At 40.0% G+C, this 23,328-nt stretch overlaps 3 protein-coding genes across 5 annotated transcripts; all 3 read left to right on the forward strand.

Annotated features, from left to right (window-relative positions):
• Positions 1-500: 500 nt before the first annotated feature.
• LOC149692831 (uncharacterized) lies at positions 501-4,654 on the forward strand. Of its 3 annotated transcripts, XM_089868763.1 has the most exons (8): positions 501-586; positions 648-781; positions 1,729-1,805; positions 1,870-1,936; positions 1,995-2,165; positions 3,878-4,049; positions 4,131-4,354; positions 4,482-4,654. In XM_089868763.1, exons 1-8 carry the CDS (start codon positions 559-561, stop codon positions 4,554-4,556), a joined length of 948 nt encoding a protein of 315 aa, XP_089724889.1. In that variant the 5' UTR covers positions 501-558; the 3' UTR covers positions 4,557-4,654. The 3 variants fall into 3 exon arrangements, with proteins under 3 accessions (XP_089724889.1, XP_089724888.1, XP_089724890.1); XM_089868762.1 differs by lacking the exons at positions 501-586; positions 648-781 and adding an exon at positions 1,022-1,102 and having other exon boundaries at positions 4,131-4,630; XM_089868764.1 differs by lacking the exons at positions 501-586; positions 648-781 and adding an exon at positions 1,539-1,655 and having other exon boundaries at positions 4,131-4,630.
• Positions 4,655-12,816: 8,162 nt separating this feature from the next.
• Positions 12,817-18,939, forward strand: LOC149692832 (uncharacterized). The gene is made up of 2 exons (XM_089868761.1): positions 12,817-12,966; positions 15,877-18,939. Exon 2 carries the CDS (start codon positions 17,254-17,256, stop codon positions 18,937-18,939), a length of 1,686 nt encoding a protein of 561 aa, XP_089724887.1. The 5' UTR covers positions 12,817-12,966; positions 15,877-17,253.
• A 451-nt stretch (positions 18,940-19,390) lies between these two features.
• On the forward strand, positions 19,391-22,822 carry LOC149692833 (uncharacterized). Its single transcript, XM_089868780.1, has one exon. The coding sequence runs from the start codon at positions 19,391-19,393 to the stop codon at positions 22,820-22,822; it is 3,432 nt and encodes a 1,143-aa protein (XP_089724906.1).
• Positions 22,823-23,328: the final 506 nt, after the last annotated feature.

Raw genomic sequence — 23,328 nt, forward strand, 5'->3', positions numbered from 1 at the left:
CCTCGTATATTTCTTCCAATATCTGATCGGAGCCTCCGAAATGAACTAGGCCCATGGGTGTCGCGAGGCGAGAATATTTTTATAACCAATTTAGTTCGCCGTGGTTTTACGCTTGGGGGCGGTTATAGTACCGTAAAATAAACAAAGTTGAACCCCGTGACCCTGTCGACTGCTTAAGTATTTGGGCCAAGGTCGCGGATTGTAAGTTTACGTTTTTATTACTCTTACTGAATTATTTTAATTGAAATGATTTATTTTGTTGTCATCAATACAATCTAACCGAAAGATTCAATAAAAAGTGAATAGCCCCAAAAACATTTACGTTAATTTTAGGATGAAACTTTTCTCTATCATAAAAATGTTATGACTGACCCCTAAAATATCAACGATAATTTAAGGAAGACCCCTGTCACAACGGTAATATAAGCGCCATCTCGTACACATATATGGTGAAAATATTTTCCTTAACAAACTGGATATATCCCCACATAAAATTTGACATGCATGGGCCTAGTTCATTTCGGAGGCTCCGATCTGATCTGATAAAGGCAGGTTTCTATGTCGGAAACACCAGCTGCAAGTTTCGGTTGGACGAAAAACCATCAGTTTTTGTTTATGGTAAACACACGACATATGTTCCCTTTCAGATACCAATCCTTCCACTGCAATAGATTTTGGAGATCTGGCACAAGCTGCGGACGTTCCCTGTCTCCTTAGTTCTAGAACTTCCAAGTCTAAAATGGAAAACGGCAACCGAAAAATTCGAATTGGCATCATTGAGGTAAGAAGAATCGATCTGTTTATGCACTGCCTCCTTTGCGTATCAGGAGAATTGAAAGGTTATTTAAGTATACGATAGTGAAATCCACGAGTACGATAGGAAGTAATTTGTACCTCTCCAAGTGACGAGTTATTACACTGGACGTTCGCAGTTGGCAAATCGGAACAAACTTATTTGTAATATCCGGGCCGCGTTCGCAGATCACAGAAAGCAATATTGGCTTCCACTCCATTATCATCTTTAGGATTAAGCTGAACTCGGCGATAAGCTAGGGTTGTGAGAAACGTCTATAGCCTCCCAATGATGTGGCTTCCACCAAAGGTACACGCAATTGCGCTATTTCTCATTACTTATCGGGAAACGCCCAAGTTATGTACACTAAATTTCCAAAAATTGTCAAAAAGGCGCGTATTCTTGGATACAAACGTCAACAATAGTTAGGCCTATGTTAAAAATGATTTTAGCAATAACGTTTCTTAAGTTAAATTACTGACGATCGGAATAATTAACATCAACAGGAAAAGATTTAATTTTAAGTAGGAATGGAGAACGGTTAGTATTTACTTCAGTCCGACTCATAGCCTAGTATAGAGCCCCTCCCTCCATCACGTAACGAGAAGTTTAAATTATCTTATTAGTATTAGCTCACTTAAACTACGTTTTGATGACGTTACTGACGGGGACGGCGAAAAATACGTAGTTCCGATTTATCTCTGTCGCTATCACTCGCCTCTTATTTCATACCCCTCCGTCCCATGGAATGGGGTCCGGGACTTTGACGCGCTCACATTACTCTGTTCTCCATTCCTACTTCCAAAAAATCTATCCCTGATATCAACTATATTTATTTTATTATTTAACAAAAACCACATGGGTAGGTAGATAGCCTTTGTCTTTACTCGTAGAGGTTCATTTTGGTCTCCCAACTTGTTTTTATTATTTGTCAGGAAACATTACTTCTGGAAATCACTAGAAATGTCATTCGAACAGCGAAGGAAATATTTCAAACCTTTGGAAATGTTAGGTAAAAAGATTACAAGTTTATTTTATCAAGGATGATGATATAATTACCGTTCGTTTTTTTACAGCGTCGAAGAAATTCTTATATCGAAATACGAAGTTGATGACATGGATCTATTTACTGATATTCCCGAAGTATGATATTTAGATGCAAAATGTTATTATTATTATTAATTATTTTAAACGCGCATAGAATATGGACATGTTTCTTGTTCCGCTCGATTACACCCTCTTGAGTAGATCCAAGAATTTTAATATCTCACGTCTGAGTACCGTTATTCGAAACACTTGGACTTTCATCATGTCACCCGCTCCAATTGCCATCACGAAATCAAGTTTAAATTTCTTGAACATTCAAAAAAACGTGAGTACTTTAAACTTAAAAAAAAGAGGAAATAGAACAAACAATTGCAATTAATACTCAAATACTTGCATTCATAAGCGCGATGAAAGGAGACGCGAAAATTATTCCAGTAGATTTGTTTTATCGTTGATTTACTCATATCATAAGTTTATCATGCCTCTAAGTACACAAATATGGGTTACGACTGGGTATCTTCCGCAGGCTACTGTGACGTGAGAACTCGTATAGCGCTAAGATCCAAAGAGAGAAAACTTTGAAATTCCTGTCGCGGTGCAGCCACCAAACGGTCGAGACGATTACTAAATGGGTCACATGAAAAAAATCATCCAATGAAATAAAGGAGATTTTTTTAGTTTCGCATAAGGGGGGGGAGAAGAATTTTACTTAAGCAACCGCAAAATTCCTCTCTCTCTCTCTCTCTCTCTCTCTCTCTCTCTCGTGAGATAGTGGCGGTTTCAGTTCTGAAACATTCCAAAAAGGATGAAAGAACCGCTAGCCTAGACAGTACAATTTTGTATTGAAGTTGAGGTGATAAATGATACGAGGAGAGTAAGGTAGCCAGACAAACACTATTGCCGTAGAAGTAGCAGCCATATCTCTACTTAGTGGCATGATAAACTTATGCTCATGTTAAGAACAAAGCATATTCAGTATCCCGTAACACGGGCCACTAAACTAAGAGGACATTTCAGCTCTGCTATCGGGCGGCGCTCAAGCTAAACGGATTTTACTACTGTCGCCTCTAGCGGTAATTTTTAAAAAGCGGAATTATACCCCATTTCGGTAACAAGGCGAGTGAGGCCGGAAAACAGTATTTTTAGACTAAGTAGTATTGAGTAAAGCTTACCATCTGTCTTTTTAAGCCATAGCTGACTTTGAAAAAAAATAGTCTTTTAAATGTTTAGAACACAGGTACGTATTAGGTCCAATGTCATCTACTGTAAATCCGTTCTTATACTTTGCTAGCCAGTTTACCCATTGATCGCAATATACTTGTTTAGTTTTATGTTTGGGAAAGGGTATAAACTAAACTTCTTGCATATGAGGCTTAGTGCTGTAGCAACTATCGCTGTTGCAGTTATAGGGTATAAACTAAACTTGCATATGAGGCTTAGTGCTGTAGCAACTATCGCTGTTGCAGTTAGGGAATACACAATAATTTACACCCATTATAAAAAATAGAGTTAAATTAAGAAGTAAACGTCAAAACTAAAAAGCGAGACAGGCCTAAAGCTATTATAATAATATAAGCAGAAGACAGACTGGCAGAGTAATTAGTCTATTGTACGGTAGATGACGTTGCGGTACGTGTTACACGTTCCGGTTCGACCCCCTTTTTCCCTCCTAACTCACATAGATGCCCGTTTCTTTGAAGAGCCAAACCGTTCGTATAGGCAAAGCTAGAGCTGAAATGTCCTCTTAGTTTAGTGGCCCGTGCCCGTAAAAACCTATCATAATATGAGGGATGAACCTCTTTGGCGAATTTAGTGGCTCTCACTTGGTACAATGTTCGAAAAACGTTAATCTTTGACGTTGTAGCCTCTCGATAGCCCAATGAACGAATTTTAGGGCATTAGAGTAGCCATAACAATTTTGTGAAGAACTATGAGTGCAAGGTATAATTAGTCAATATTGCCAATAGACGCTCTTACTTCTTGGTAATAGATGAAAAAGATGTTGAAGATCTTTAATGATCAAGTTTTTTTGGTCAGGTTTGCGTATGCTTTGTCTTGTGCTTAGTTCTAGTCTCAGTGGTCATGTCTTGGCTCACCACCGTTGAAATCGCAAATAGAAAGAAACAACTATGGTCTCGTGTAAGAAGAACTTTTTTCAGACACGTTGAACATCACATATGGAACAATACATTTCTATTCTTCTTCGAGCGTATGTATCGCCACTAAACAAACAGCTTCATTGCAAACTAAGAACACGATGAATCGTGTTATCAACTTATTTATGTTGCAGCTTACTCTCGTATTCCATTGATTGGCAAGTGGAAGGTAGTTTGCGCGTGTTGGCTTTTCTGCGTCATGTTTGTCAACATCGAAATCTCGAGTTACCTCAAGTCCGAATTCTCGGAGATAAGCTACGCCAAAATCAAAACTGTGCAAGATCAGATCGAACAACGTGGGAAATTCAAGATAGGAGTTATTCAAGGAGGCTTAGAACAGAGATTCATACAAGAAAAGGTACCCCAGAACTACATTTTCAAAAGTAATCCAACGGTCCGCCGACTACTTTACAGGCCAAACAAAAAATCAAAAATTATAGTCTGGAAACCCTATGGAGAACTGGTCTTACTTCTTTGTTGTGTAGGCAACGCTGTTAGCCAGCTTCTTTATCAGTTCCTATCACACCACGCCCTCTTCTGTGACTTGGTGTGTGATTTGAGTTACCTAATGAGAAACAATCCAAGAACCGCTGTTTCAATAGAGCAAGCAAGACATTCTGACATTAACTTCTGATTCTGATCAAAGAATTGGTGTTCGGCTTCAAATCCACCGTTTGTTTTCAACTAAAGAAATTCAAAAAGCCGGAGTGTAGGTACATTTCTAATATAGTGACTAACAAATATGAGTACTAAACTTCTCAAGATAGAAGTCAATAACTCCTGGATTAATCAACAGAAAAATTTACCAGTAGTGACTAATTATAATACTAAATCTTCAAGCGCAATTAAGCGTTTTGCAGGATCGGCTTTCTTAGTAGAAAAATAACAGTCCATGAAGCCAACGTAGAATAATTACTTGTTCATGCCAATTTGCTGTACTTCTAGAGTTCAACGGATTCAAGCTTCGCTGTGTTGGAGGAAATTCTCCAGGATGAAAAATATGGTCGTCTAGTGTCGATTGAGGAACTTTCCGTCGGGAACGTGTTCGAAGCCATTCAAGAAAGGAAACTGGTCTTAATCTCCGGCTCTATCGTCGTCTTGAGCCTCATGACTCACCGATTTTACGATAGGGAGAACCTCTACAATTGGAAAGAGAGCTACTTTACGTCGCCTCCCATCGACAACAGCTACGCTGTTGCTCTCTACTCGAAACACTTTGCCGGAACACCCCTGGCTAAAATGACTAATAAGTTGTTAGTTTTTCCAAAGAATATTACGATTTTTTAGCGACACACCTCCTAGGCTTATAACGCTTTAGTTTGGAGACATCAGGTGAGAACGATCACCTTTTACATTTCTATTAATGGATCACTCCATTAATTACTTACAGAGAAACCAACACACAGGGGGAGGCCACCATCTTACGCGACTGTAGTATAGGAATGTCAACTTCACGAAAAAAACTGGTTTTGGTTAGCCGATTAATTTAAAAGGCCGGTTTAACCAATCCAAAAATCGGTTTTTATCCGGCCGTTTCTGATAAATGTTGAAAAATAGTATAAGACCACATATTAGTACCGATTAGGTAATATCGATAGCCGTTAACTAATGCCGTTTCCCATTGGCCAATGGTAAATTAATCCATAGATGGAGTAAAGGGGTGGCGTTTTCACAGCACTATGTGAACCCTTTGTCAGTTACCATAATGAAGTTGACAGATCTCTACTCCTTTTAGTCCCTACCAGCATATTTTGTTGTAAATTAGAGATAATACCGGTTGTGTTTTTTATCTATATCCAGATTATATTTTCTATACTTGTGTTTTTTATGCATCGCGGTCATTCTTGTAATCTTTATTTTTTATCGCGATGCCTTAACTATATAACCGGATAACATTCCGATAACGGTTGTCAGTTGCCTGTGGTCAGTTCACAGTTGATCAGTTCCCAGTTATCTGTTCTCAGATATCAGTTGTCAGTAGCGTTCCCGGAAATTAACTAAAATGTTTCAATTAAATTAATAAAGAGTTAATAACCAGTTAAACCCAGAGTCGTTCTTGCGTCAAACAACAACAGGTTATGGGCCCAGCACGCTTCCACTGCGCAAAGGTTTAGAAGTCATAAGAAGTTCAACGCCGGGAAGATTATCCTTTAAGGTGCGGAGTCAGACATAGAATGGCCGGAAATCACCTGGGACGAATCGAGACGTTAACTAAGGATAATTATGATACCTGGAAAATGCAAGTGGAAGCCCTGCTTCAAAAGAACGATCTTTGGGAGTACGTAGATGGAACTTCAACGAGGCCAACTCTGGTACGGGGAACGGAAGGCAACGCCCAGGCGGTCGCTACCTGGGACAGTAATGATCGGAAAGCAAGAGCGGACCTAATCTTGTCGATCAGTCCGTCGGAGTTGAAGCAAGTAAAGAATTGCACCACCTCACGGGAACTATGGAAGAAGCTCGAATCCATCTACCAGTCCAGTGGACCTGCCCGGAAAGCCACGCTGCTGAAGAAACTGACCCTCAAGAAAATGAAGGAGGGAGAAGATGTCCGGGATCACGTCCGAGAATTCTTCGATGCAGTAGACAAGTTGGCTGACATGGGAGTAGCTGTAAACAACGACCTACTGGCCATTATGTTGTTATACAGTCTACCAGAATCGTACGAGAACTTCCGGTGCGCAATAGAGTCCAGGGATACGTTACCTGATCCAGAAGCCTTGAAAATAAAGATCCTGGAGGAATCGGACGCCAAGCAATCTAAAGAAGACGAACCCGTGCAGAATGCGATGATGGGCAGTAGGGGTAGAGGAAGAGGTTCACGTGGACGAGGAAGCACGACCTTCAAGTACAAGTGTCATGGATGCAGGAAACCCGGCCACAAGGTAGCCGATTGCCCCGACAGAAACCATGGTTCAGGCATAAGAACCAGAAAGAAAGAAAACGCCCATCATGTACTGGCAGAAAATTTGGCCAAGGAAGAATTCGCATTGCACCTGAAGGCTTATCACGATTCCTGGTGCCTGGACAGCAGAGCCACCTCACATATGACTCCCAGCAGAGACTGCTTCAACGTTTACGAAGCGACCACGAAATATTTAAACCTGGCCACTGCAGAGTCAACGAAGATACGAGGTGTTGGCGAAGTAAAAGTACCCGCAACGAATGGCAGTGACAATCGAATTCTTCGCCTGGAACGAGCCCTTCATGTCCCGGATTTAAGAACAAATCTCCTATCCATTGCCAAGATGACAGACAAAGAACGTGAGGTCACATTCAAGAAGTCGCAGGCCTGGATTGAAACGGCAACCGGGGAAGTGATTGCAGTTGCTGACAGAGTTGGAGACCTTTATTTCCTGGGAAAGGCTGAAGAATCGGTCCGTGCAGTGCAAGCGGAAATAAAGCCTAGAAGCAACCTGGAGAACTGGCATTTCCTACTCGGTCACTTGAACGAGAGAAGTTTAAAGGAAATGGCCCGGAAGAATTTGGCTACGGAACTCAACATTGAAAAAGATGGGAGCCTGGGATTCTGCCAAATCTGTATCAAAGGAAAGCAATCGAAGGAGCCGTTCCCGAAAACCGAAAATAGCCGAACCTCGCATGTCCTCGAAATAATATACTCTGACATATGCGGGCCGATGAGAGTAACGTCGATGAGCGGAGCCAAGTACATCGTCGTTTTCACTGATGAATATTCCCGGTGGAGTGAAGTCAGCTTTCTAAAACACAAGAGCGAAGTGTTGAAAGCCTTCAAAGAATTCAAGCATCGAGCTGAAGTGGAAACCGGGAGAAAAATCAAGATATTGCAGTCCGACAACGGAACCGAATACTGCAACAATGAATTCGACAGATTCCTGAAAGATTCTGGGATAAAAAGAAGACTCACCGTACCATACACCCCGGAACAGAATGGCATTGCTGAAAGAAAGAACAGAACACTCCTGGATATGGCCCGATGCCTGATGATACAAGCGCAACTTCCACCATCATTCTGGGCAGAAGCGATGGCCACGGCTAATTACATTCGAAACCGTTGTCCTTCCCGGAGCATAAATGGAGAAGTACCATTTACCAGATGGACCGGAAAGAAGCCATCCCTGCAACATTTGAAGATTTTTGGCGACAAAGCTTTGATGTTGGACGAAAATAAAAGGAAGGGGAAGTTTGCAGCCAGGAGCAAAGAATGCGTTTTCATCGGCTATTCTCAAGTCTCGAAGGCCTATCGACTCTGGGTTCCGTCCAAGAAGCAAATCTACCGAAGTCGCAATGTCAAGTTCCTGGGAGAATTCAATAAACAAGGCGGATATGATGATTTCGTCACTCCAGAAGTCAACCTGAAATACGGAGGCAAAGCTAAAGGCGAAATCGAAATCCCGGCCACTACACACGCTGTAAAACCGCCAGGCAGAGAAGAATTCAAAGAAGTCAAAAAGGAGTTCAAAGATGAAACCCCGGAAGAACTTAATGCCCAGGAAAACGAGGACGTCTTCGAAGAACCCTCAGAAACCCTCGTTCTGAAGAAATGTCCTGGAAGACCGAAGAAAATAAGAACTGGAGTACCCGGACGACCGAAGAAATCGTTCAACATGATTCCGAGCGTCTCAGAAGAGTCTACTGAAGAGGCTACTGACGAGCAAGAAACCCTGTCCGATGAGTCAGCAAACCTAGCCATCTTATCAGAACCTTTGTCCATGAAGCAAGCCCTGGCTTCTCCGTACGCAAACGATTGGAGGAAAGCAGTAACGGAAGAGTTCCTTTCACTTATCAAGTGCGAAACCTGGGACATCGTTGACTGTCCGGAAAACCAGAAGGTCCTTGGAAATCGTTTAGTCTTCCGAACGAAGTACTTACCCAGCGGAGAAGTAGAGAAAAGGAAAGCCAGGCTCGTAGCGAAAGGTTTTGCCCAGAGACCAGGGATCGACTACCAAGAGACGTTCGCATCCGTCATTAGATCCAGCTCGATAAGACTGCTTATGGCCCTTGCTGTGGAAATCGGTTTGGAAGTCCACCAGATGGATGTCGTCACGGCCTATCTTAATGGCGAACTCGAGGAGGAAATATATATGGTCGTCCCGGAAGGATTGACAGAATCCCTCGAACAAATCGTCAAGTCAACCCGGTTCGACAAGTCAATCATTGCCAGAGCAAAGAAATGGACCAGCGACCTGGAAGAAGAGGGACATAAAGTCTGTCGTATCAAGAAATCCCTCTACGGCTTAAAACAATCGGGCCGCCAATGGTACAAGAAGTTACATCAAAGACTTTCGGAAATCGGAATGACACCATTGAAGAGCGACCCCTGCTTATACGTTTTAAGAGTCGCGGAAGATATTATGATCATTGGAGTCTATGTCGACGATCTGATCCTTGCAAGCAACAACCCGGATTGGATGACTGAAGTAAAGATTGAACTTGGGAGAAAAATCGATATGAAGGACCTGGGGCCAATCCATCACTGTCTCGGAATGGAATTTCACCAAGATTTAAAACAAAATACCATCCGGATTTCCCAAGCGAAATATGCAGAAACGGTCCTGAAACGTTTCAACATGCAAGACTCCAAAGCAATAGCGACTCCAATGGATGCCAACAACAAGTTGCAAAATCCGGAACACCCAGTAGCAGAAGACATCAGTCGTATTTCGTATCAATCTCTGGTCGGCTCTCTCATGTACCTGGTAGTGTCATCACGACCGGATATGGCGTATTCAGTCAGCGCATTGAGCCAGTTCAACACAAGTTATGACGAAACTCATTGGATTGCTGGGAAAAGAGTTCTAAGATACCTGAAGGGAACTCTTCATCATGGGTTGCTTTATCGGAAGACCGGATTGCCAATCCAGGGTTTCGTTGATGCAGACTATGGAGGCTGTCCGAAAGATAGGAAGTCATATACTGGATGTCTTCAAACTAGCCGGCGCTGCAGTATCCTGGGAAGCCCGGAAACAGCGAACTGTTGCCTTGTCCAGTACAGAAGCAGAATATATGGCAATGTCCGACGCAACCAAAGAAGCCATATATCTCAAGGGACTTCTCAACGAACTTGGAGTATCAGTTCAGGCGATCGAGCTGTACAACGACAACCAGGGTGCCCAGAAACTCGTTCATAATCCTGTTTTCCATGCCAGAACGAAGCACATTGATATCCGGCACCACTTCATTCGAGACACCTACGACCAGGGACATATAGCCTTGCGGTATCTACCAACAGAGGAAATGCCAGCTGACATCTGTACAAAGAGCCTGTTCCGTCCGAAGCACTTCTTCTGCGTCAAAGCCCTTGGACTGGAAATAATTGAATGACCACCCCCTGGATAGAAGATTGAAACCACCGATATTAAGAGGGACTGTTGTAAATTAGAGATAATACCGGTTGTGTTTTTTATCTATATCCAGATTATATTTTCTATACTTGTGTTTTTTATGCATCGCGTCATTCTTGTAATCTTTATTTTTTATCGCGATGCCTTAACTATATAACCGGATAACATTCCGATAACGGTTGTCAGTTGCCTGTGGTCAGTTCACAGTTGATCAGTTCCCAGTTATCTGTTCTCAGATATCAGTTGTCAGTAGCGTTCCCGGAAATTAACTAAAATGTTTCAATTAAATTAATAAAGAGTTAATAACCAGTTAAACCCAGAGTCGTTCTTGCGTCAAACAACAACATATTTAATCCCTAAAAAATGGAATGAACACGGTCTACTTAAATTTAAAATTATTGTTAAACTTTAAAAATTAACCTTAAATCACTGAGGCAATTCATATACGATGGTATAATTTGTTTCCGCTTATGTGGAAAGGTATAGAAGCCGCAAAACGCGCACTACTTACTTTTTGAGAAGGCTAGATATCGCTAGCAAAAACTACCAAAAACCAACGACAGCACCCAGTAATGTTCCCATAATGAAACGCGTATACTCTACCGAAATAAGTAAAATAAATAAGCATAATGTTTTATGATTATTGTTCAGGATGAGGAATGCTTTTGAACAACGTTACGGAGACAAGATAGCCATGCCCGTGTATTTCACACTGGAATTCTTGAAATGGACTGAACCGGTTTCAGAGAACACAGAGCTGACTTTCGAAGGAGCCAAAAGCGTATTTCTCCTCTACGCCACGGGAAACATCATCGCAATTATAGTTTTCATCATTGAATACACAGTTCAAGTTTACAATTTGTGCTTCAAATAACACAGTAGCAAGTGATATTGCAGTACGTTGTTTTAGCTTCGATGGTGATTATATAAACAAGTTGGGAAACCAAATTTTACGTCTCCGAATCGAGGGCTATCTATATACCCACTTAATTTACTGGATATGCAGCTATCGCTATTAATATATAAGCAACTAAACAGTCCTTGAAATTTTAAATAATAAATTATTCAAGTGTTATTAATAGTTCCAACAACTCAACTGGACTACCTACCCTCTCATGTACACCTCAATAATATTCTTATTTATCCGGCATGATTGTTAACGTTTCTCCATACTAAAGATATTGGCCGCTCAAAAAAAAGAACATGCAACAAAAATTGGAAGCATTTCCGATCATACCTTTAACCGCGGCGATCTAATTGCGGTCATGATTTACAAAAGAGAATTATGTTGTAATATGTGGTAATAAATAAACGGATTACTTTGCTTTAGCTTAGATTATTAGACAAAAAGATTATTATTAAGTTAAATGTGCAACCACTATCTTTCGTATCTCAACTCATACTGAAGACTGAATCACTTACTGTGATAACAGCCTTTCTCACTCCTCTACTCGATCATTAAAGTTCCACTCCTATCAGTAGGACTGTTCACGATCCGAGCTGAGCGAGCTTTTTAAAAGCTCGGCTCGGCTCGAGTCAAAAGAACGGCGACTCGATTTATATATGCATGATTAAAAAATATTGCTACTGCCAACGTCAACCTTGAGAACGACTATAAATGCCATCCCATGTTTAGAAATGTAGTGGTTCAGTAAAACCCGCTCGGTAAAATATGCTCAAGCTTAGAGACGAGAGATATTTCCCACGCTTTATTTCATGTAAAATTACAACGGAACGCTATTGGTAGAGAGAATAAAGACTAAAGGGAAAGCACTATATCAGTGACTAAGCTCTCGAGCCGGCTCGCGAGTCGTAGGGGCTCGATGCCTGTCGGCTCGACCATTAAAAAGCTCGCTCGTTAATTAATCGAGCCGCAAAAGTGGCGGCTCGGCTCGAACTCGGCTCACTCGTCACAAGCCCGAGCTGGCTCGAGCTCGTGAACAGTCCTACCTATCAGTGTCTACTCTTAATGGGTCCTAGATTCTTGATGTCTTATACCTGAGATAGGACGTTTCTCTCTCTTAGCATTTTGACTTCTTCATGCATGGCCTCTGCCCATTACAGGTTATCAGGTGAGTTTATCGCTTCGTCATATGATTGTGGAATCGTCACTTGCGTAAAATTAGCATCATATTGTTCCTCCGCGTTCGTCTTCGAAAAATTAAAATTTCGTTATGCCGATCTCTTGCTAAGTTTGTTTCAAATACTATTTCTATTCCGGTCTTGACCTTATGCGTTTTCGTTCAGAGTTTCGGAAATATTCATCAATTTGTCCTTTCGTTGCCCATGATTTTCTTTCTACTTCTTTCTTCCAGCCCTTAGGGAGTCCGCCCTGATTGTCTTCTGAACTACTACTTGATGTTTCTTCTGTTGTTGAGTCTGTTTCGTCTAGCTAGGTATGGTTTTCTTAACTTTTTTCTCTTCCTCATTGTGGAAAAATTCCAATCAAACAATTTAAAATTTACCAACCCCTAGCTTTAAAAAAAAACAGATTTGGAATGCTTGAACGACCGCAGAAAAGTACAAGAAGACGCTCATCCTATCCAGTGCCTCACCGCGAAGTACGTAACATGTGCCTGGGGGAGCTACACGACATTCTCCAATCTCCTAGGAATCAACCTCCCCTTACGCGGAGGAACAAAATTCGGTAACGCAGCTCTTTCGGATCCTTGGGATTCTTCCACCTTAAGGACCAATTTACCAGGTTCATAAATTAGGGAACTACTATAAAGACTGAGTAGGATGTCTAAAATATTCTTTAGATAAAACTATTCACAATAGCAAAGATTATTTGGGAGTAAGGAACAAAGATCTTATCAATCTGGGTAGCTTTCGCTTGGACTATTTAAGACGCCATGTATCTGTTTTTTTTACGAGGAATGTTTTCTATTCTCGCGGATGCGGCGAGCTCAGCCGCCGGCGGCTCGGGAATCGGGATACCGCTGATACATAGTCAAGGCTTAGTGTAGTTTTCGAGTCTACTATTATTCGCTGGTGAAATTTTTAAAATTCTTATAATATTTAGTTGAAGACGAAACGAAAATTTTAAATGATCTTATTGGCTCACTTAAACTACATTTCGATGACGTTGCGGACGGGGATGGCAAAAAATTCATAATTCCTTTTTACCTCTGTCACTATGACCCGCCTCTTCTTTCATACCCCCCCTCTAAAATTACATCCATCCCTGGTACTACGTAAATAAACGCGAAACTAAAATTGGTTTTCTGAATTTCGTAGTGTTTTAATGCTTAGAAGTGCAGCAGAAGTTTCTGTTTATAATTACACTTCCGTGGAGTTAATTGAAGTTAATGGCTTTTTGGAAGTTGAATTTGTTTATAACTTAATTTAATTGTGTATAGGCAAAAATCGAATAAAACACGTCGCGCTGTAGGCTTTAGGATCATGAGAGTGAAGCCAACTTTAGCTTGTTTATGTGTAACGGGAATCATACGCCTTTTAATATTTTATTCGAGTGAGAACGGAACGAATGACGAGGAACTAAACGTCCTTGAGTCATAAAACCTACTAGTAAACCTTCAGTTAAATTGTTTAAACTAAAGTCTAGTACACCGTGCGGGTAATTTCAAGAACTAAAGGAAAAATAACTAGTATGTGTTTTCAAAGCGAACTTTAATGAAAGAATATTGAAGATATACCGAAAGAACAAAATACAAAAGTACAAAATTATCCGCTGTAATATTGCATAGTTTCTGCTGGTCAAAAGTAAGCTTAATTTGCTTTTAAGAGAAATACTTCCATTTTGAGAATGTGTATATATGGGCATTGATCGGGGGGGACGGCGAAAAATATGTAATTCCTTTTTACCTCAGTCACTATGACCCGCCTCTTCTTTCATAGCCCCCCCCCTCGAAAATTACGTCTATCCCTATACTACGTAAACAAACACGAATGTAAAGTAGGTTTTCTGAATTTCCTAGTGTTTTAATGCGTAGAAGTGCAGCAGAAGTTTCTAAGCGATTTATAATTACACTTCCGTCGAGTTAATTGAAGTTATTGCTTTTGGGAAGTTTAATTTGTTTATAACTTAATTTAATGATGTATATAGGCAAAAATCCAATAAAACACGTCTCGCTTTTTGGCGCCTTGCTGTAGGCTTTAGGATCATGAGACTGAAGCCAACTTTAGCTTATGTTCTTGAGTCATAATAACTACAACGGTGAACTAGTAAACCTCGAATTACCTTGCGGGTAATTTCAAGAACTAAAGGAAAAATATAACTAATATGTGTTTTCAAAGAATATTGAAGAAAGAACAAAATTCGAAGTAAAAAAACTATCCACTGTAATATTGCATAGTTTCTGCTGGTCAAAAGTAAGCTCAATTTGCTTTTAAGAGAAATACTTCCATTTTGTGAATGTGTATATATGGGCATTGATCTTTTAAGAAAAAGTGGCCCAATATTTGTACTGAGTTTTGTCAAAATGTTTTAGATAGATTATAGTTAAGAAAATATATAGTTAAACTTTCCTCCTTTAACAGCTCGAATTTTGAACACTTTTCTAAAAAACACATTTTTGTTTTGGTTTCATGAAATGAATACTTTAAAGGCACATTATTAGATTCAAAATCACTCTATCCATAGATCATAACCACTAGACTAACAAGTAATCTAGAGAAAATTAGAATGAATTATTGATTTTTCTATTTAAACCTTTAAGTCGAAGTATAAATGTTCCGATTGGATTATGGATTAATTCTCCTACTATTATGGAATAAAATGGACACGAACGAAATGTAAAATGAGAGGCGTCTTGGAACTAGTATTAAAGGAGGGCACGTAATAAAGCTTGTGTGATAGAGTACATTTGATTAGGCGCCGAACCTAGCGGGAGAGTCTTATCAGCCCCCCCCCTCCCCTAATTGTCGCTCATCTCTGTTCCCGAATGGTACCAGCGGAACCACCGTCAAGGCAAGCGGGATCGGCCAGCAGGCACGGCCATCGCCCCTTGAGCTGGTGATAAAAGCGTTACACCGTCGGCGGCAAGCCCCGACAGGAGCCCTAAGGCAGCAGAAGGCTCGAAGGGACGGGGGAGTTCCCTCCGAGCACAGCCGGGCCAAAGGGTCCAGACGTGTATCCTCGACCCTCAGAGGGGTGCCAGAACCGGGGGCGGGCCAAGGCAACACCTGGGCGAGGGCGAAGCGGCCGAGCATAACGTTCGCGGAACGGGGCAAGGAACGGGTGGAACCAGGGGCGAAACCATGGAACACCCGAACCGGCATACCGAACACGGACGAGTCCCCTTCTTATCTTATGATCTGCTCCACCAGGTTGATCACCCGATGGAGCGGAAGGGGTTAAGCGTCATACACAGGGATTAGCAGGTGACCTCTCCCATAACCCTCTTCGATCTAACTTAGACAAGGGGATGATCGCGCACTTTAAGACTGAAATAAGCCCATTTAAAATTTGACGCGACGTTTCAGGCTAATTAAAAGAGGTCAGCCATCTTGTTTTATATAAATATATATAAAAATATGTAAAACACACTAAAGATGTAGGGAGGCTTATATTAAAATAGTTACACTTTTCTAGATAAACTTTCTGGTCTAAAATGGATAACGTCAATCGCAAAATTCGAATTGGCGTCATTGAGGTAAGAAATAACGCCACGTTCATGCACTGCCACCTTTACGTATCAAGTAGAGAGCTGCATGGAAACGGTAAATATCCATTTACCGTGGTAACCATGGAAAACCGTGGGAATGGATATTTTTTCTATAGTAATATCACATATTCGGATCGGGAATGGACGGAAAAAGCCAATATGGAATGGAAGTGGTTAAATTGATATACATTTTAGTTTGGAAGTGCTTGGTAATTGGATAGAATCTATTTTCTTTCTATGCAGAAGATCCTAAAATTCTGAAAAGACTTAAAAAGGGTTTAGCCACAGAGTAATGGCAGCTCTCTGCCTTTGACTGTATTAGACTATATATGGCTATATAACATAGGCGCCAAACTCTTGGAATAAATATTTTGGGAAGTGACTCATGCTACTTGGCGAAAGGCGAGCAAGAGTCCCCCAGTCCAGTCAGATTTTTCTACAGTTGTTCAGCCCCCTTGTTTTCCTAAAATTCCCGATGAAGAACCGGTATTTGTAAAAACTTTAGAAGCGTCTTAAGAAAATAAAATAAATTAATTTAAAATATAAACCTTTAAACTAAAATACCTTTCTCTATCTTAACTTTCAAAATCAAAGCAAATAAAGAAAAGATACTTTTCTCACATACACGCTAAAAGCGGCATTTTCCAAAGAACTGTATCATATGTAACCATAAAACTGTCTTTTCGTAGAAACCGAACGGTAAGAAAACACTTAAAATATTTTCTATTGTAACTGAGCAGAGCCGAGGCAGTTAGGGAGAGGGTCTCAGGGTCGGTGTTTGGACCCAGAGGAGAAATACGGGTCCGGCCATAAATAGAATAAAACATCACCTTGGTCGTACTCTTTTTCATATATAGTCCACTCCCTCTGTCACGTGACCCTCTGATTGCATCGGCTCTTCTTTGAAATATTTCGAAACTGTAAACCCATTTTTGGGTAGTATGAAAACAAAATTTGTACTGAACAGTAGCGGGACATAAAAGCTCCCAAATAGGGCTAACTTAAAATAGCCAAAATAGAAACTTGCAAAAATAAAACTTGATTTGAAACTTAGAAATGGTATAGCAATTCTTTAACTATAGTATAGCCGAATAGTAGAAAAACTACGGATTTAGTCCAATTAAAAATAAACTTTATAGCAGTCTGATAGCGAGCAAAAAATTAAAATGGCTCTCCGCGGTCTGGTAGAATCCCGTCAAAGTAAAAATTCTACATGGTGCCGAAACCCGGGAAACCTTTGGAAAAATAGTTTTGGACTAAAGAAATCCGATTAAAAATTGTAAGTGAACTTTAAACGATTAAAAATGGAGGAAGATGATGTTTATGCGGATGCCGATGGAGCTTTAATGCGAGCTAAGCAAAGTAATAGTGGCCAAGATCCAGAATTGAAAAAGGCCAGAGCGTCGCGGAAAGGAATTAAAAGTTCAATAACAAGGCAAATTAATGTCATCAAAAACTTGTTAGATGAAAGTGAACGTGCCACCACTACGTACGATATGCTTGAAAACGCGGCCCTCGTGTTAGCTGCGAAAGAGGAGAACTTGCAAAGGGTGAACAATAAAGTTTCTAGTCTCTTGCAAGGCGATGAAGAAATAGAAAAGGAAGCTGAAGAAGCTGAAGACTACTTGGATAGAATCGTAACGGTCAAAGCTAACGCAGCACGCAGGCTGAAAGAGCTTAACGGAGGAACCCACATCGGAGTGAATTCAGTAGCGAATAGTATTATCTCAACGTTAGGTGGACAACAGAACAATGGAGCGACAAATATCAACGTTGCGTCAAATACGCCCATTTCTCAAAACTCATCTAGTAAAGCCAACATTAAGCTACCCGAAATTACTTTGCCAAAATTTAACGGTGATCCAATGAAATGGACATCCTTTTGGAACCGTTTTCGCACTTTAATAGGAGAATCGGATATGGATGAGGTAAACAAATTCCATTATTTAATCTCGAATCTAGAAGGAGATGCGGCGAAAGCAGTAGATGAGCTATTCGAATCGGAAAATTCTTATGCAGAAGCTGTATTTATTTTAAAAGATAGATTTGGGAACAATGAAGCGATAAAGCATGCTCACATGAATAATTTGTTAGATTTAACCACAGTGGTGGATTCGGATGATTTGAAAGCACTACGCAAACTCCTTGATTCTGTCGAGATTAGCCTCAGAAGCTTAAAATTAACAGGGGTTAATATTGCCGATAGTGTTTCCCTTCTTTGCCCAAAGCTTCTAAGATGTTTACCCAGAGATATGAGAGAATTGTTTTGTCAAATTACCGATTTAAAACAGCAGTGGGATACTGACTCGATAGTTAAATTTCTGCGTAAACAGCTAGAAAGTAAAGAAATGGCGAAAAGTTTAGTTTCCGACCATAAGTCGGAAAATTCTCGAGGTAACATTAATAAAAATAAACCATTTAAAATTACCCGAGCTGAAAGTAATAATAAATTTACCGCCTCTGCCTTGCATGCACAAATCGAAAAGAGTATTGATAATGTGTTTTGCATCTTTTGTCAAAAGCAAACTCATAAAACTTCAAATTGCACAAACTATAGTTTGGATTATAAAAGAAAATTCATACAGGATGCAAATCGCTGTTTTATATGTCTTAAGCTTGGGCATTCTGCAAAAAATTGTTATTCCAAATTTCGCACTTGCAGAATTTGCCGTAAAGGTCATAATATGGCAATTTGTGAGAAAAATGAATCAAACTTAAAAACAAGTCCTAAGGTAATTGGGATTAGTCAAAATAGTAGTAGTGAAAATATAAACCAAAACAATGAAAACCGCAGTGCGAACGGGAATGACAATGTTAATGCAAACGTTGCTACTATAGAAAACACGCTCCAAACTTCAATAAAAACTTCTCAAAAGACTGTGGTTTTACAAACAGCGAAAGCCATAGCCTTGAATCCATCCCAAGTCGAATATAGAACCCCAATTAGAATAGTTTTAGATGGGGGGGAGTCAGGGAACTTTCGTGACTGAGGAGGTAGCAGAAAATTTGAATCTACCAGTTGTTAGAGAAGAAAGTTACAATGTAGGGTCTTTTATGGAAAAAACTCCTAAGAAAGCAATGAGAAAAAGCGTAAAATTAACTTTGCAAAACCAAAAAGACCCCAAAAAATGGCTGGAACTAGTAGCTGTAGTTGTTCCATTTATTTGAAATCCAACTCAAAGTCTGGACTGCCCAGAAATTGAGGAATTAATGATTAAAAAGGGTTTACCATTAGCAGATGACCCAAGAGATCCACCCTTGGGCTTATCAGAAATTAGCATGCTAGTGGGGGGAGATAATTACTGGAAAATGGCAGAAACAAATTTTGAAAGATTTAACCCACAAGTAGTAGCCCAAGAAACTATGTTTGGTTGGGTGATTTTGGGCCCCACAAATAGAAAAGAGAATCCCTCACATATAGGAAGTAATTTAACCACTGTCATGAGAATTAGCATTGAACAAAGAAATGTGGCCAAAACCCTGAAACAGTTCTTTGAACTAGAAAGTTTGGGAATTAATAGCAAGGAAGAAACGCTTAATCAAAATGAACAGAAAATCATTGAGGGATTTAAGAAAAATACGGAATTTAAGGATGGTAGATACTATGTTAAGTTACCCTGGAAAGTGGATAAAAAGAATTTGCCAAACAACAAAAGTGTAGCTTTAAAAAGAATCCAAGGGTTGGTGAACAGATTTTCAAGGGACATGAACTTGTACACCTCGTACAATGCGGTCATAGACGAGCAAATAGCCTTAGGTATTATAGAAGAAGTCCCACCATTAGATATAGAAGAGACTCAGCAGGGAGTCTACTACATGCCCCAACAACCTGTCAAAAGAGACCATTCAACCACAAAACTAAGAGTGGTGAATGATGCTTCGTCAAAGGTAAAGGGTGCCCCTTCTCTGAACGATTGTTTAGAGTCTGGGCCAAATTTAAATCCTGATCTATTGTTGCTCTTACTCAAATTTAGACAACATAAAATTGCATTTGTTAGTGACATAGAGAAAGCATTTTTGATGGTAGGCCTCGCTGAAGAGGATAGAGATAGTGTAAGATTTCTGTGGGTGGTCGAGGAGAATGGCAAAATTAGCACGAACAAATTTAAAGAGTATAGGATGACGCGAGTTCCATTCGGAGTGACGACATCACCATTCTTGTTGGCTGCGACTGTAAAGCTGCACTTAGAAATGAGCAAAATTGAAGATGCAAGAGTGAAGGAAACAATAGGCGAAACCCTTTACGTAGATGATTTGACAGGTGGAGATGAAAGTGTTGAAGGCGCGTATCAAGTGTCAAAGGGATGCGCAGAGCTCATGCTGAAAGCGAGCATGAAGCTTCGAAAATGGGAATCTAATTCGCCCCAATTAAAACAAATGTGGGAAAAGCATTCAAATTCAGGCCAGGCAAATTTATTTTCCACTATAGATCAAGGAAATCAAATCAAAATTCTAGGGATGGAATGGAATACGGTATTAGATTCCGTTTCTTTTGAATTTTCAAAATTAATGGAAAGCTCAAGGAAACTTCCTAAGACAAAAAGATCTGTGCTTAGTATTGTGGCTCAGATTTTTGATCCTATAGGGATACTATCACCATTTACTGTAAAAGGGAAATTGTTATTCCAGGAGTTATGGAAAATAAAATCGGATTGGGACAAACCCTTAGAGCAAGAATTAAAAACGGAATTCGAAAACATTTGTAGTGATTTGGAAAAATTAAATGACATTAGTTTACCTAGATACTACCATCACGAAACAGATAACGAGATAATTGAAAAAGAAATTCACTGTTTTTGTGATGCTAGTGAAAGGGCCTACGCAGCGGTTGTGTACATTAGATATGTCGACGCAAATGAAAATATTGGCGTAACCTTTATTACTTCCAAATCTAAAATCGCGCCCCTAAAAACTATCGGGAATACTACGGAAATAACAGTCCCAAAACTAGAGTTAATGGGTTGCCTTTTGGGTGCAAGGCTAGTAAACAATGTTAAAAATGTCTTCAAACAAAAAGTAAGCAAAATTTACATGTGGACCGACTCCACAGTAGCCTTATATTGGATTAAGGGATTAGATAAATCTTGGAAGCCGTTTGTAGCAAATAGGACCCTAGAAATTAGAAAATTATCGGACGTTAAAAATTGGGGTCATTGTCCAGGGGTTCATAACCCCGCTGATCTACCCACGAGGGGACTCACTGCGAAAGAATTGTTAAATAGTGAAAAGTGGTGGAAAGGCGCTCCCTTCTTAAGTAAAAGCAAAGAAGAGTGGCCGGACGCCGATGTTCACTTAGAGCTCCCTGGCAATTTAGACTTACAAGAAAGAAAAACAGTCCTCGCCGTAAGCTATGAAAAGGAAATGGGTATGCACAAGTTGATAGATTTGAATAAATATAGTTCGCTGCCGAAGGTTCTTAGAATTACTGCTTATGCAATGAGGTTTCTAAATAAAGCTAGAAGGATTGAAATTCCAAAATTCAAATCAGTAGAAGCTGAGGAGCTAGAAAAAATGGAGACTCTGTGGGTTAGATCAGTTCAGGAATCGGAATTTACGAAAGAACTGTGCAATTTGAAGAAAAATAAAAAGATAGACAGAGATTCAAAAATTGTTACGCTCAGCCCAATTTTGGATCAAAACGGTGTAATGCGAGTCGGAGGTAGATTAAACGAAAGTAGATTAAGCAATGAAAACAAACACCCAATTATATTGCCTAAAAATCATAGATTTACAAAATTATTAACAATAAAAGCACATGAAGAGGTCAAACATAGCGAAGTAAATGATACTATTACGCAATTACGTGAGAGGTATTGGATATGGGCAGGTAGGCAGTTGGCCAAGGTTATTGTCAAAAATTGCCTAAAGTGTAACCGTTTAAAGGCAAAAAGGGGAGATATGCAAGCTGCTCCCTTACCCCGCGAAAGAATAGAAGAATCAATGCCTTTCATGATTGTAGGCATAGATTTTGCGGGCCCCTTACTCCTAAAAACCAAAGACAAAGAAAAAATTATTAAGGTATATATATGCCTCTATACCTGTGCTACTACTCGCGCAGTGCATTTGGAGTTAGTCTCGTCCTTGTCCACCGAGGAATTTATTTTGGCATTGCGGAGAACAATAGCGAGAAGGGGGACCCCAAGCATTGTCTATTCCGACAACGCTAAAACTTTTAAAAGAGCGGAATTAGATTTAAGAAACCTATACGATTCAATTGAAAACGATAAGGTTCGAGACTTCCTCGGAAATTATAGAATAAGTTGGAAATACATAACTGAACGCGCCCCATGGCAAGGTGGCTGGTGGGAGCGCCTGGTAAAATCGACAAAAATAACTCTCAAAAAGATTTTAGGGCAGGCAAAATTAAATTATTCTGAAATGACTACGGTGCTAACAGAGGCAATAATCAATTCGCGCCCGTTGACTTATGTCTACAACGACGCAAAAGAGCCAACGCCGCTTACACCTGCCCATTTTCTTATTGGTAAAAGAGTTAGCTCTTTGCCACCGGCTAATCTCGAAGAACCTAAAATTAGCTTAACACATCTAGCAGCAACCAAAAGGTGGAAATATACACAGTTGTTAACGGAACGACTGTGGAAGCGCTGGCAATATGAATATCTAATGCAGCTACGATCTGCCCACCATAGTGATAGCGTTAAAACTGAAATTAAAATTAAAACGGGAGACGTAGTGCTTTTAATGGAAGATAAACTGCCTAAACAGTGTTGGAAAATTGGTTTAGTGACTGAAACCATGGAAGGTAGAGATAAAAAAGTCAGGTCGTGCATGATTCGAACAGTAAACGGTCACATAGTTAGACGACCAGTACAATTGTTATATAATCTAGAATTACAAGACGCAAAAATTTAAAGTTAAGTGAATACCTCGTTCACTCCTCCGTATTCACGGGGGGAGTGTAAAAACTTTAGAAGCGTCTTAAGAAAATAAAATCAATTAATTTAAAATATAAACCTTTAAACTAAAATACCTTTCTCTATCTTAACTTTCAAAATCAAAGCAAATAAAGAAAAGATACTTTTCTCACATACACGCTAAAAGCGGCATTTTCCAAAGAACTGTATCATATGTAACCATAAAACTGTCTTTTCGTAGAAACCGAACGGTAAGAAAACACTTAAAATATTTTCTATTGTAACTGAGCAGAGCCGAGGCAGTTAGGGAGAGGGTCTCAGGGTCGGTGTTTGGACCCAGAGGAGAAATACGGGTCCGGCCATAAATAGAATAAAACATCACCTTGGTCGTACTCTTTTTCATATATAGTCCACTCCCTCTGTCACGTGACCCTCTGATTGCATCGGCTCTTCTTTGAAATATTTCGAAACTGTAAACCCATTTTTGGGTAGTATGAAAACAAA

This window comes from Phalangium opilio, unplaced genomic scaffold (assembly GCF_054372755.1).
Source record: "Phalangium opilio isolate 3A_F unplaced genomic scaffold, DU_Popi_V2 ptg000024l_1, whole genome shotgun sequence".
Classification (NCBI taxonomy): Eukaryota; Metazoa; Arthropoda; class Arachnida; order Opiliones; family Phalangiidae; genus Phalangium; species Phalangium opilio.